This window comes from Brienomyrus brachyistius, unplaced genomic scaffold, assembly GCF_023856365.1.
Source record: "Brienomyrus brachyistius isolate T26 unplaced genomic scaffold, BBRACH_0.4 scaffold27, whole genome shotgun sequence".
Lineage (NCBI taxonomy): Eukaryota > Metazoa > Chordata > Actinopteri > Osteoglossiformes > Mormyridae > Brienomyrus > Brienomyrus brachyistius.
In genome coordinates this window covers 5,886,281-5,901,162 of record NW_026042306.1, presented here as the reverse complement: position 1 = coordinate 5,901,162, position 14,882 = coordinate 5,886,281, and the positions used below count along the sequence as shown (strand labels likewise).

The 14,882-nt window shown below is 40.6% G+C and overlaps 1 protein-coding gene and 1 long non-coding RNA gene across 2 annotated transcripts; one reads left to right on the top strand and one right to left on the bottom strand.

Annotated features, from left to right (window-relative positions):
- Positions 1-12,538: 12,538 nt before the first annotated feature.
- Positions 12,539-13,370, top strand: LOC125720856 (putative nuclease HARBI1). Its single transcript, XM_048996720.1, has 3 exons — positions 12,539-12,888; positions 13,060-13,259; positions 13,363-13,370. The coding sequence occupies exons 1-3, from the start codon at positions 12,539-12,541 to the stop codon at positions 13,368-13,370; spliced, it is 558 nt and encodes a 185-aa protein (XP_048852677.1).
- A 146-nt stretch (positions 13,371-13,516) lies between these two features.
- On the bottom strand, positions 13,517-14,435 carry LOC125721010 (uncharacterized). The gene is made up of 3 exons (XR_007385654.1): positions 14,299-14,435; positions 14,075-14,213; positions 13,517-13,696 (listed from the first exon to the last, which is right to left on the bottom strand). It is a non-coding gene; the product is annotated as an uncharacterized LOC125721010 (long non-coding RNA).
- Positions 14,436-14,882: the final 447 nt, after the last annotated feature.

Here is a 14,882-nt window from a genome sequence, read left to right as displayed (position 1 = left end):
AAGCCTTCCTTTGGTTTTGCATTTTTCTCTTTTTTGTTAGCTGTGCACATCATATCAGAAGAATACATCACAATTAAATTAGTTAAGAAATAACAGATTACGTATATATACGTATATACAATATTAAGGTGATAACAACAACCCTCACTGTCTCTTGGTGCTGGTTCAGACAGGGCATTCTGCAGCAGGGACACCACCCGTCGTGCAGCATCCTGTAAATCTCCCTATCACAACAGCCCACACAACAGAATAACATTAGTGTATGATTCAGTAGGGCTAGTCCGGGTCTGGAAAGTAGTTGGGCCAGATTTTCAAACCAAGAAATTTAGCTGGGCCAGACATTTTCAGCGGCCCAGTAAGCAGCAGGTAATGGCATTTTAAACAAACACAAATCAAGGTACATTATTTTATAAAGATACAACTGAACAGAATCTGAGAGCAATATTTTTTTCCACTTCTGCAATAAGAAAAATATTTTGGTCGTATCTGACCTACACACATCTCAAAGTGCATAAAAAGAAAAAAAATGCCTATTAGATGGTAAACTGCCAGACATAAAGAAAAAGGGAAAAATCGGCTATAATCTTCATCCGCTTATACTGTAGTGATCCATTTCACCCACACAGGCATGATCACCATAAGCGGTTTCCACATTATTGTCGAGGTGACTATTCACTTTACCTCTACTTTCTCCGACATCTTCCTGATTCTGCCGCCAACAAGGGGCTCATAGGGTGGAAACTGAGGGTGTTAAACAGACCAATCTTACTTTTGTCCCTGAATGCAAGAAATAATGTTGTATTTATCAGTCAAAAGTCCAGCACCAAGAAAAGCAACAGAGCGACAATAGAAACTGCAATAATAATGGAAGTGCGCCGCCCTACCGGGAAGGAGGAGTGATGGGAGTCCAGGTGGTGGCTAAGCGCGCGTGGGGAGAGGTGTCGTACTGTGAGGCTTTATGAACTTCCAATGGGGCAGTGCTCTCATACAGGGGGGAGCCTGAGAGGGGCACTGTGGCCGCGTGCGAGAGCCCTGGGTAATGAGTTGTAGAGCTGCGCAGGAACTGAGAGCCCAAGCTGTTGTACATTCTACTGGACTGGGAAACTGGAGTGAGCGAGGAGGAGCTCATTGACCACAAACCGGGATACTGGCTATGTGTGAGCAATGGGGTGGAGATTAAGGAAAGACGTTAAATCAGCATGCAGTGTTGCCTGGAAAAAACAACAAATAGTGTCACTGTACTAAAACAATATCAAAATAATGCCTAATTTTATTCATTTTACTTGTAGAGTGCAAAGTACAAAGGAAAACAAAGAGTAACTATGCTGAAATAAATCAAAGCATGTCCCAGAATGCAGTGATGGGCCTGAATGGATCAGGACAGAAGAAGGTAAAAGACCTGTTAACGAGGTGAGACGATGCAGACACAGGCCAGGATGTGGGTATAGGCGAGAACAAGAGGGAAGACGGGGGCCCGAGACTCAGCATGGGGGCAGGTGGGGGAGGGGAGGCACAGGCTCACCTGGAGCTGCTCCCGGAGGTGCCGCTATGACTCATGGGTAACATGCCGGAATCGGACGGCACCTGTAGGCTGGACCAGTTGTCATGGGACGGCAACATGGACAGACAGGTAGACGAGGTGTCTGAATAAGCAGCTGCAAGTATAAAACAATAAATGAAGCAGGTATGTGGTGGGCAGTGTTACAGCGTCCTTAATATGGTCAGTACAGAAAAGGCATGTCATCATGTTATGTATATACTACCTCCAGTTACTTAACAACAACATATAACATATAAACATACAACATATAAAGCCGACGTGTGGGCACACTTCTGTTTTAAAAATTAGCCAGGTAGTATGGACTTGGATAAAGGAAATGCAATTTGCACGCTGTGTCACGCTTCTGTATAATAATGTAAAATATTCAGGTAAGACAACCAATTTACGAGCTCATTTGAGCATGCACCATCCAGATACAGTACGGCAACAACCGAAGCCTATCAACACAAAAAGACAAAGTACGCTCGATATCGCAAACTCCCATCCACCTTGCCTCGTGCTCAAAAAATTACAGAATCGGTAGTGTTTTTTATTTATCAGGATTCGCACCCCTATAGCGTGGCAGAAAACACCAGCTTCAGGTACACTGTCAACACCCTGGAGCAGTGCTATGTGATCCCAACTTGCAAACAACTGACGGAGGTAAGTTGAGGAGGTAACGCAAGCTGTAAAAAAAAAACTCTTCTCTCTGCAGAAAGAGTGGCATTTACGTGCAATTGCTGGACTTTGTGAGCCACTGAATCCTACATTACGATCACGTCGCACCTCATTAATGAGGACTGGCAACTGATTTCCAGTGTTTTGCAGACAAGGGCATTGCATGAGAACCATACTGCCGGTAACATCGCCAAGCTGTTGAAAGGGGCAGTGGAGGTATGGGACATAAAAAGCATAGTCAAACATGACCATTGCAGCGCAGCTTGCCAATATGCCATATTTTAAATGCTTTGCTGACACACTGAATTTAGCTTCACAGTGTCCACTAACGCTAGCATCAGTCACTCGATTGCCGGGAAAGGTTAGAAGAATAAGCAGTTTTTTCAAACACAGCACTACAGCCAGCCATGTACTCCGTGAAAAACAAAAGTTGCTGAACTTACCTCAAAACACATTGCTCACTAACATTGTTACCACGTGAAATAGTGCACATGACATACTGGAGCACTTTTTAGAACTACAGTCAGCAATCCATGCCGCCCTCTTCTCAGCTGAAGTGAGGAAGACGGAGAAGGAGATCTGCGAGTCAGACATAACAGCTGCTGAAGAAATTGTCACTGCTATGAAGCCCATGAAGATTTTTTATGTGGCCTCAGATGTAGATCCAAGGCTTGAAGTCCTGCCCTACCTTATAGAGGACCAGCGCCAAGACACGTATGCTAGAATTATTGCAGAAGCTGCAAGGAGCAAGGGGGCACTACAGGTAAGATAAATATTTTAGTTTATGGCATTGTTTAACTACTGTAAACAACAATTTACATTCTGAAAACATTCTACATATCCATTCATTTAAAAATCATCCATATTTAAAATATGGATAAATACAACATAAATACTTGTGAATGATAAAGTCTGGTAAATTTAATTGGATTTTGGATTAATGGATTTTATATTTACTAATCTTATATTTATTAATTCTGTAAAGCTAATATTGATGCATTGCTGTTTCACAGCAGAGTGAGACAGGAGTGGAGATTGAAGAGGCAGAAACTGATGTAAATGTGCTGCCAGAAAAAGACATGGACGGCAATCATTGTCCTCAGCAAGAAGATATCTCTGCAGTAACATCAAAGAGATCAAGGCATTCTTGCTCTCTAGCTGACCTACTTGGTCAAACACATGCTGCAGGTTAGTTTGATAATACTTTAAAGGTCACTGGAAAAAATAATTACCATAATGTTTCATCATAAACATCTCTGAAAGACGTGTTAAGTTTGCTTTAAAAAGTTACAATTCACTAGCAGCCTGTGATGAAAGGGTTTCGGACAAAGTCACTCAGTGCCTATTGCTGTAAACAAACAATGTATTTAGAATGATATTCTATTGTGACATTACTCATACTTATTTATTGTGTTGTCATACTCTGCTACAGGTTCGACAAAGAAATTGAAAAAGGCAGAGGACCAGGCAAAGGAGGAGATGCCAAGATACAAAGAGGAAGCTCCCCTATCGCTCAGTGTCAATCCACTGCACTGGTGGAAAGCACATCAAAGTAGGGCTGCAAGGATTCATCGAGTAACTCAAATTACTCGATTACAAAAAATTCTCGATGCAAATTCTTTGCTTCGATGCTTCGTGTAAACCGCATGACTATGTACTGCTTAGTGATCAGCGTGTTTCACTCGGGGGATTATCACTGTCGCACAGTGTGCTTACGCTGCATTACGTGTAGCAGGTTTGATTTGATGGCACAGTGGAGGAAGACAGGGAAAATAGCGAGGAAAGTCAGAGAAAAAGATGAAAAATGTCTAAAGTTTGGGACCATTTCAAACAAAAGAAAAGTGAACATACTGTACAGTGTGTCCATTGTAAAGTCGAATTAGCTTACCACCATAGCACAACATTAATGATTGAACATCTCAACAGAAAGCACCCAGTCTATGCATCCACTCCACATAGCGGAACCAATACCAGATTAGCGAGAGCGTTTCACTCACATTCGCGGTTAAAATAGACCTGCGATAGAAATGTATTTATGGGCATATGTGTGAATAAAAAAAGCATAACGAGACTCAGCTTAAGCAGCCCCTATTTTTCCTAAATAAAAACATTGATAACATAAGAGCAGTGAAAATGATGCTGTCGTAATTTAATTAACATGGAGCTGGAGCCTGTCTATACACTAACAGCAAAGAGACGGTTCCGTTACAGAGATGGTGAACTCAGGTGGAGTGAAGGAAAACAACAGTAGTGCTTGTAATCGCTACTAAACCTTTACCGGTAAAGAGCTGGCGAGAGTCCTTAATTAAACCAGCTGTTCAACAAGCTGAAATGTGAAGAAAAGCGATGTTTTCAGCTGCCCCCATCCACCGCCGTTTGTGTTCCACAGCAGCAAGGCTATAGTAAAGCTATACAAGTTAAAGTAGAAGCTGTTTGTATGCAGATAAACTGTTAGCTTAGTTTGACACAGTATTTAGATTTGGAAACTTGCAGCAGGCTGACAGCAGCCGTTATACTTTTTCTCAGTGATATCTGCAGCATGCAGGGGTGAGTCTAAAGGGGAGCATGGAGTGTACTCAACTAGATCTATTTCAAGGCTTTAGTGAAATTATTTTGCAGATTTAGATTAATATGAATGATATTACATAATTATAATATAAATATCATAGAAATATAATACAAAAATTACCCACCCACCCCTTTCCCCCAACAACCTTGGGCTAGTGAAACTCTGAGACGCTGAATTATCCAACCGCCACATGCTCCTTTAAAGGCTTACACACACACACCCATTCTCTAACACACTTAAACACACACACTCTCACTTACATTCACTTACACACACATGAACATGCACACACCACAGAGAGTAAAGGCCGTTCTAATTTATACCTTAGTTTAAGACATATGTATACCTTTTTTTCAGTAATTTTATTTGACATTATTTTATTTTGCATTTAAGAGAGTGTTTTCTTTCAACAAGAAAAAAAAAACAAGTACCGTATTTTTCGGACCATAAGGCGCATTTAAAAGCCTATATTTTTGTCAAAAATCAACAGTGCGCCTTATATTCCGGTGCGCCTTGTGTATCACTTCCAGCTGTGTTTACGGACCTAGCTGCGCCGCTGAGTATTTTGCCCACGGGATTTTGCCGCCTCGTGGAGTAATACACATTATGTTTTTGACATAATAATTACCGTAACATTGTCGTGTGTATTTAATGACCCCAAAATGGCTCCTGTGAAGAGACATGCTTACGAAGCGGAATTCAAGGTTAAGGCCATCAGTCACGCAGATCAACATGGAAATAGAGCAGCTGTCATGCCCGGCTCGTCCGCTCCTCGTGTGTGCCACGCCCCCTGATTACCCACGTGTGCTTCCCCGATCGTACCCATCTGTGTCTGCTTATTTTGATTAGTCACGTCCTATTTAAGTCCTGGTCTTACCTGTTCCCCTGAACCGTCATTGTGGTCTTTCTGCATCTGATGTTCCCTGCTCCCAGTTCCCATATTAAAACCCCTAGTTTGCCCTGGTTCCGACCTGTTTGCCTGTTCCTTACCTGCCTACCCGCACGATCGCTGCTGTGCCTGCCCGCGATCGTGACAGCAGCTGCGAGAGAATTTAATATTAAGTAACAAGTAACCAAGTAACAGCAATGAGACTGACTCGGATGAGGAGAAGAGGGATGCGGGTCTGCTTGACGCTGCAATCGCGCAACTGTTTAACTCAGACACTGATGGTGAAGATTTTGAAGGATTTGCGGAAGAGGAATGAACTGATAAGTATGTGTATTGTTGTTGTTGTATTTCAGGAGTTACAGCTGAACATTTTTGAGTTTGAAATTATTCAGTTAATTTCGTATTTCATGAATTAAAACTGAAAAATGTTGAGAGTTATTGAAATTATTGACTTTATAATAAGTCAAATATTACTCAATTTATTTATCTGGCCGTTTTGTCTTGTTGAATTGATGAGCCTTACAATCCGGTGCACCTTGTTTATGAAAATTGACACAACTATTTATAGTGCGCCTAATGATCCGGTGCGCCTTATGGTCCGAAAAATACGGTATATACATAAATGCACTAAAAGGGTTTAGTTCTTTTGTCAGTTGTTGTATATGGAGTTCAATCACTAAAAATGTTCCTAAAAAGAAAACCCAGGAGTTCATTCATTTTACGAGACCTGTCTATTTTTTACTTTTTAGAATAGTCACTATTGTTTTTTTAATAAGACAAAAGTATTTCTTATCCGATTAATCGATGGAATAATCGATAGAATATTCGATTATTTATTTTTTCATTTAAGAAAGTGTTTTTTTGTTTTAAAAAGCAAAACAAATATGTACATCAATGCACTAAAAGGGTTTAGTTCTTTTGTCAGTTGTTGTATGGAGTTCAATCATTAAAAATGTTCCTAAAACGGAAACCAATAAGCTATTAATTTTAAGACTAGTTACTATTGCTATTTAATAAGACAAAAGTATTTCTTATCCGATTACTCGATGGAATAATTCATAGAATACTTGAGTACTAAAATAATCGATAGTTGCAGCCCTAATTATGACTTTATTTTCTTTATAAGAACAGCTAATATGCTCAGCGTTTTGTTGAACTAAGACCTGTGTAACCTCTGTAGGGTCCAGGTATCACCTCATGCTGCCAGTAGTGACACTGACCGTAGCTCAAATGCAAAAGTAGTGAAAAAAAGAGTCAGAAAAAATGAGGATGAAAAAATGCCAGTGGCCTCCACCTGCTAACCCATTCCTGTTTTGGGGGTCGTCTCATTGTTGCACCTCTAGTGCACCTGTTATTAATTTCATTAACACAAAAGCAGCTGAAACAACCACATCTGCTACTTAACTGACCAGATCAATATCCCAGAAGTTTAATAGACTTGATGCTATACTCTGATTAAAAAGTATTCCTTCATTTTTTGAGCAGTGTATTTTGTAATATATTCCACTCATGTGGTGCATAAGAACAAAAGGCGGATTTCCTCAGTTCTGTGAGTGTGGTGGGAGGCTGAAGGAGAAGCTTAACTGATGAACGGGTTCTGTATGTATTGGTGCGGAATGTCAGCAAACTACATATGTACTGAGGTAATTTGCCCATTAAAGCCTTTGTAATAAAAACCAGGCAATGCATTTTCTTTCTAAGAAAAGGAAATCTATAAGCAGTTAGCCAACAAACATGTTAGCCATCTGTTATCATTAATGCAAAGGCTAATAATAAAATAATATCATTAACGTGGGAACAACACAAAAACGTAAAACAAAAATGTGTCACATAAAATGTGGTAAACGCCCAGTCATACTTAATTAAAAAAAAAAAAAAAAAACCTTCCATACCGTGAAACTGATCTAACTTTGAAAAATACCATGATATACTGTAAACCTTTGGTCATACCGCCCAGCTCTAAACTCCACCTTGCAAAGGTGAAAGCTAAGTCATATGAACACTAAGAACTGGGCCCTGTGCCACTCGTCAAAATGTAAGGTTGATCCAGAGTACAGGGATGAGAACATTTTGTGTATCATTTGTTGGCGGTGGTTTCACCTTAAAGTGCATAAAGACAACTGATCATTTAGTCGTTGCTTGTACCGACTACCACAAATGTCTAATGTGTTCTAGCTGCATCAGTGAATATGACATTTTGACTGGGAATCTTTCATATGTATAAAAAAATCTGATTTTTAGTTTTAAATACTAAGAATTACAAAGAATAAAACTTGTGCCAACTTTCTTTTGTTCAGATGATTTATCTTTCATATGTGTAAAAACTTAAAAATGTCAGTTAAACATGCTAAGAATTCAAAACCGCAAAATATGTGTCATCTAATTATTATAAATGAAGATAAACAGTCAAATAGCAAGTTTATTTAAAACATGATAGTAATAAATAACAACAGGCAGATTTTGAGGATCCCTGTGGGGAATGACAGCAAACTTGACTGTGAAGGGTAGCTACCAGTTGTGGCACCTATAGGGAGATGGGGGTCACAGGCCTTGCTCAAGGGCCCCCACATGCGCTGACAGTGGGCTTGAACTGGTGACCTTTGAACCATGAGTAGAGAGGCTTAGTTCACACAGGTGTATGGAACATAAGCTGAATAAGGTGCTAACACAAAAACACTGTTTACAGAGTTTTGGCAGTGTCATTTCTGACCCAAAGATTGCCTGTTCAAGCCCAACCCAGCACATGTCTGGGCACTGTTTTTGTACCCCTGGGCACTGCAATGGGTGAAGCCGTAGCATACTAAACTCAAATTTTAAAGTCTTTACACATATGCAAGATAAATCTTACGTAAATACAATAGGTTGGAACAACTTTTGTTGTTAGCAATTGTATGTACAACTAAGTTTTTATGGATATGAAAGAAATGATCTGAACGAAAAATAATTGCTCAGCATAACAGTAGGTGTTTTTCTTCAAAACTTAAAAAACTCCAAAATTTAGTGCACTAAGTTGCCTTTAAATTTTAAGTTGTCTTAACTTTTTGTTTTTTTACAGTGAAAGGATTGACACAGTAACTGACTACTCGGGAAACAGTATAATGCATAAATTGCAATTAAAAACAAATCACAAATATTAAGAACCTTGCCTACCGATGAATACAAAAACGTCTTAAATCCTAAATCTTATGTAGTGCAACAACGTTCGCCCCTTCTGCGGACTAAAAAACTGCTTATCCAACACATTTCATGCCACGACCTCATACAAACAAGTGAGACCGAGGAAACACCTTGTATTTGAGTAATTTAAAGTAGAGGTAAATATTTATCTTATTATATTTATTCTTATTTATCGAGCGCTTGTCGTCGGGGCCCGTTGTTGGTGCACAGTGATGTTCAACTCTGAAGGAGTTGAATCCAGCAGATATTACAGCGCTTCCACATTCAAACCCAGACCTATCGATGCCACACGTACGCGTGTATCAGTATAGGTGTAGGTTACTCACAAATGGTTTCTCTCAGTCACGGAGCCTGTGACAGGTGGAGCGGGTGTCCTGCCACTACATCCAATGAGTAGATAGGGAACATCCTATGGCGAGGTTGGTTACAGCCGACCACATGGCACACAGCAGCACGATGAGGGATCCGTCTCCCCGCCTTAGATCCAGTGTCTCTGGTGGGTCCAACACCGGACTACGAGTTTGAATTAATTTCTTCACCGAATTTCGGAGGGGCGGCAAGATGAATTAGTTTAACCGCGGTTGGCTCCTCCCGGTCAGCTAGCATTATCATCCTGGTAATTTCTAACTTTGCCTGCTGTACACAACTCCAACCGCAAACCACGAATATATTAACTAACAAGCAAAATAAGTCTTTGCCGACAGACTCGTTATCTCTGCCAAAAAGAACACCCTCACTCAAGCAACTGACGCATTGCAGCCGCGATTTCGCGGGCTAAGTGGATTTCTCCACTGTAATTGGTCCGTCCAAGATGAAAAAAAAACTACCTTAACGGTGGGAATGTACAAACTGCACAGCATGCTGGTAAAGGTAGTATGGCGAAAAAACAGTACAGTATAGAATTCCAGATTTTACAGTTAAATATTTAAAATATCTATTTTCTTCAAATTGGGTGTATTTCATTAAAAAAAAAACAGTTTACTCCAATAAACAGTTATGTTTACTCCCAAAAAAGTGGGTGCAAATTGTTGCCTTATTTTATTCAAGGCTCTCAAGTTTCATCAAAACCTTTAAGATAGATTACATTATGGGAGAAACGCGTGTCTCACTGTTAATGCGTGAGACTTGAGACCCCTGCCTACCGCATTCATCGGATCTTGCTCTTACGCTTCCACCTTTTCTGCACTCCGTCTGTGTGCGCATTCATGTAAATAACGTATTACGTATTATTATTTGCAGCGGGATCACACGTAACTTATTTATTATTCCATCCATCCATCCGCTTATCCTTCTGGGTCGCGGGGAGTCCGGAGCCTATCCCGTAAGCAATGGGCACGAGGCAGGGAACAACCCAGGATGGGGGGGGGGGCAGCCCATCGCAGGGTACACGCACACACCAGTCATATTTATTATTCCATCCATCCATCCATTTTCCAAACCGCTTATCCTTCTGGGTCACGGGGTGTCCGGAGCCTATCCCGGAAGCAATGGGCACGAGGCAGGGAACAACCCAGGATGGGGGGCCAGCCCATCGCAGGGCACACTCACACACCAGTCTTATTTATTATTCGCAGCTTCTTATTCGGATTTTCCGGTCCGCCTTAAATGTTGCGCAGATTTTCAATTTGAGACAAGTCTGCACACACCTTTACATGTCTTTAATAGATTTATTACAGTACCTAAATAGTCTGGACTCCAATGCTTTTAATGCTTGGAATTTTCTACGTTTATGACTAAATCCCATATAAAACATAGTTGAATCTTCATGTAAGTCACAATAATTTACAAACACTGTGTCATATAATTAAGATACACAGATTTTCAGAGAATATTTGACCGTATTGTATAAAGTAGGAAAAAGTAAGTGAACCCCAAGTAAATGACTTTTTTTAAAAGCTTAAAATTTAGCACACTTGGAGTCCATTTAATGAAACGAGTTCAGGGGTGTGGCCTAGAATTACTTTGGTTGATAAAAACCACTGAAAAGGTTCAGTTTGGGCTTTTGACAAGAAGCATGTCCAGATGGGAATCATGCCTCGCACAAAAGAGCTGTCTGAAGAACAAAGATCAAGAATTGTTAAGTTACATAAGGCTGGAAAGGGTTACAAAGTTATCTCAAAGATTTTACATATTCATTAGTCTACTGTTAGGCAAGTTGTCTATAAATGGAGACAATTTGGTACCATGGCTACTCTACCTAGAAGTGGGCACCCTGCCAAGATGACCCCAATAGCACAACGCAAAGTCATCTTTGAGGAAAAGAAGAATCCTAAAGTGACAGCGAAAGAAGTCATTAGAACTGTCTAGCATCTGTGTTCATGAATCAGCTAGAAAGGAGTCCATGGCAGAGCACCAAGAAGGAAGCCACTGCTGTCAAAAAAGAACATTGCTGTACGCCTGAAGTTTGTGAAGGAGCACTTGGACACTCCACAGCGATACTGGGAAAATGTTTTGTGGAGTGAACTAAAATTGAACTATTTGGGAGGAACAAGCAGAACTTCATTTGGCGTAAAAAGGGCACTACATATCAACATAAATACAACATCCCTACAGTAAAGTATGGTGGAGGGAACATCATGATTTGGGTCTGCTTTGCTGCATCAGGGTCTGGAAAGCTCGCCATCATTGAGGGGAAAATGAATTCCCAACTTTATCAGCAAATTCTTCAGGATAATGTGAGAATGTCTGTCCTTCAACTGAGGCTGGGTGATGTAACAGGACAATGACCCCAAACATCGCAGTGGAGTGGCCCAGTCAATCTCAATCCTATTGAGATGCTGTGGAATGACTTTAAGAGAGCAATATACAGAAGACAACCAAAGAATATGGAAGAGTTAAGGCAGTTTTGCAGGGGAAGAATGGGCTAAAATTCTCTCCACACGATGTGCAGGTCTGATCTGCAATTACAGGAAGTGCCTGGTTGAGGTCATTGCTGCCAAAGGAGGGTCAACCAGTTATTCACTTACCTTTTCCAGTACCACTGTGAATGCTGAATATGTTTGTATAATAAAAACTTGAAGGAGTAGAACCTTTTTTGTGTTATTGGCTTAAGCTCATTGTGTATATCTGTACCTGTGACTTAGATGAAGATCAGGGCCCGTATTCACAAAGCTTCTTAAGCCTAAAAGTTGCTCCTAGTGATGAAATTCTAAGAAAAATCTTAGAATTATGGCATTTTCCTAGAATTTCCCCTTAAATTTAGGATTAAATCTTAGTAAAGATAAAAATGATTCACAAAACATCTTAGCCCTAAAAACAGCTCCTAAGGTAAAATTTGTTAAGAGTAGAGAGGAGGACTTTTAAGAGGCTTAAGAGTTTCTATAGCAGAGGGCAAAATGGCGGACAGAAGAAATATTCTCCAAACACTGAATGATCATGAGTTAATTAAACGCTACAGATTGGATCATGATGGGATAATGTTTGTGGTCGAACTTATTAGAGATGCGCTCACATCTCCCACTCAACGTAGTAATGCCATAACGCCAGAAATGAAAGTGATTACAACACTGAGGTATTTGGCAACTGGAAAAATGCAACAGTGCAGTAGTGATGACTTGTGTCTGTCACAACCTTCAGCAGAGTGATCACACAAACTATTAAAGCGCTTTCACAGTCTCATATAGTGAAACAGTTCATTTCATTTCCACTGGACGTTCGCACTCTGCAGGCTCACAAAAGGGCATTCATGGACATAGCGGGGTTTCCCGGTGTTGTCGGTGTAATTGATGGGACACACATCTGCATAATCACACCATCGGAAAATGAAGATGTTTTTGTGAACAGAAAGAGGTTCCACAACATCAACACGCAACTTGTTTTCAGTGCAGATTACAAGATTTTAGACATTGTTGCAAAGTGGCCAGGCTCAACACATGATGCCAGGATACTGTCCGAGAGTGGCCTGAAACAGCTTTTTGAAGGACATTATGTGCCAGTTAACTGTCATTTGTTAGGGGACAGTGGCTATCCATGCAAACCATGGCTCCTCACACCGTACCTCCGCCCAGACCCAGGACCACAGCTAAACTACAACAGGTACTAAACAGTAGACTAACAGTGAATCATTGTGCATGAAAATAAAGTGTAGTTACAAATGTGCTCGAATATACCACAAACAAGAGAAGGCTCTTTAATCAAACATATCCACATTATTGTTGAGTACATTAGGCCACCTTAACTTATATCTTTTGATATTTTCTCTTTTAGAGCCCACAAGAAAACACGTTCAGTAGTTGAGCGGGGTATTGGCCAGCTGAAGAGGAGGTTTCATGTGTTGCATGGAGAAGTGCGCCTGTCACCAGCTAAGGTCTACAAAGTCATTACAGCCGGTGCAGTGCTTCACAACATCTGCAAAGTACGACAAATCCCCGAACCTCTCGAAAGCAGCCATGGTAACAGTGATGAAGGTGATTGTAATGAATATGATGAAGACATTCAGTTTACCCAGGGGAGAGACATGTCCCAGAGTGGGCTTCGTCACAGAGCTCAATTTACAAATTTCCATTTTAGGTAAGTGACAGTAACTGCTGTCTGTAGCCCATTGAACAAATATTCCATACAACTATAGTTGAACACAAATGCTGTTATAAAGACCACATGACCATGATACACTTTTTATTTTTCATTCTTTTTACATTTTAGCAGCTCAATTTTTAGCTTATAATACTCCTCCTGTAAACAGAGAACTTTTTTGTGCTGTGTGAGAGTATCAATTTCGATCTCCAATTTTCTGTCCAGCAGGGATGGTGTTGAGGTGGCTGCAGCAGGCTGGCTTATCTGATACACTGGCCGAGGGTCACACACCTGCGACGTTGACGGCCGCGGTTCCTCTGATGGTTCCATGCTGCAAAAAATGCAGAAAACAATTCTTTTGTTTATTGTTTTGTTTGTTGTTCACATGCGAGTGCACAAAAGATGGCACATTGTCTATATATTAAACAGCACTTGTTCTTGACAAATAAAATTTGACTTGAATACACAGTCATACACAGTCATACACTGTACGATATGCAGTGAAATGGTTATACGACCGCCCGTGACCTTGAAAATAAAAGCTTATTAATAGGAAATAAATATGAATAAAAAGAAATACAATAGAAAATACATTTAGCTAGGATAAAAATATTCTGTACAATATAGAAAATATTGAAATTTTAGTATAAATAAAAAATAAAAATATCTATTTATTTGCCTATTGTACACTTTAAAAAATGTGTCCTACCTTTGTTGTATTCCCATTAGCTGGATCATTGAGCTGTCTGTGCCTTCCTTCAGCCCAGTGACAGATATTTCTGAGTGTCCAAGTACATTAAATACAGTTTCCGCTACCTGAGACAGTTGTTTAGCGGGTGGTCCTCCACCTAAAAACACAGTAGCTTAGGTGTACAGTCCTGTAGACATATTCAATCAAACCAGATATAGTAACAAACTGCAATAATCACTCACCTGTGCTTGAAGAATCCCGTTTGTGTGCTGCAATCTCCCTCCTGGCTTGAGACTGCAACACATACCACCGCTTTTCACATTCCTCACTGGTGCGCACAACCAGAGGGAAAGAGGAGTTTATCTGCTGAGATATTTTCTCCCATTTTCGCCTCTTTCCTTGAGCTGTGACACCGGAGCCAAATTTACCTTTTAAAATTGCTTTCTTTTCGTCAACTAACTGAGCTAAAAGTAAACACTGCTCTTCTGTCCAATTTGGTTTTCGTGGTCTTTTACTTCCTTCCATCTCTCTTGGATTGTTGGCTACATACCATCCAAAAGTGCATCTTGAATAGACTGGCCTGCAATCATGTACATTGGTAAAAGTGGAGCCATTTTGCTCCATCCATCCATCCATTTTCCAAACCGCTTATCCTACTGGGTCGCGGGAGGTCCGGAGCCTATCCCGGAAGCAATGGGCACGAGGCTGGGAACAACCCAGGATGGGGGGCCAGCCCATCGCAGGGCACACTCACACACCATGCACTCTCACATGCATTCCGACGGGCAATTTAGCAAGTCCAATTAGACTCAGCATGTTTTTAGAC

Coding starts and splice junctions, on each gene's coding strand:
- LOC125720856 (XM_048996720.1), top strand. CDS start 12,539: ATGGACATAGCGGGGTTTCCCGGTGTTGTCGGTGTAATTGATGGGACA. Junction 12,889..13,059: donor CCACAGCTAAACTACAACAG/GTACTAAACAGT, acceptor TTTCTCTTTTAG/AGCCCACAAGAAAACACGTT.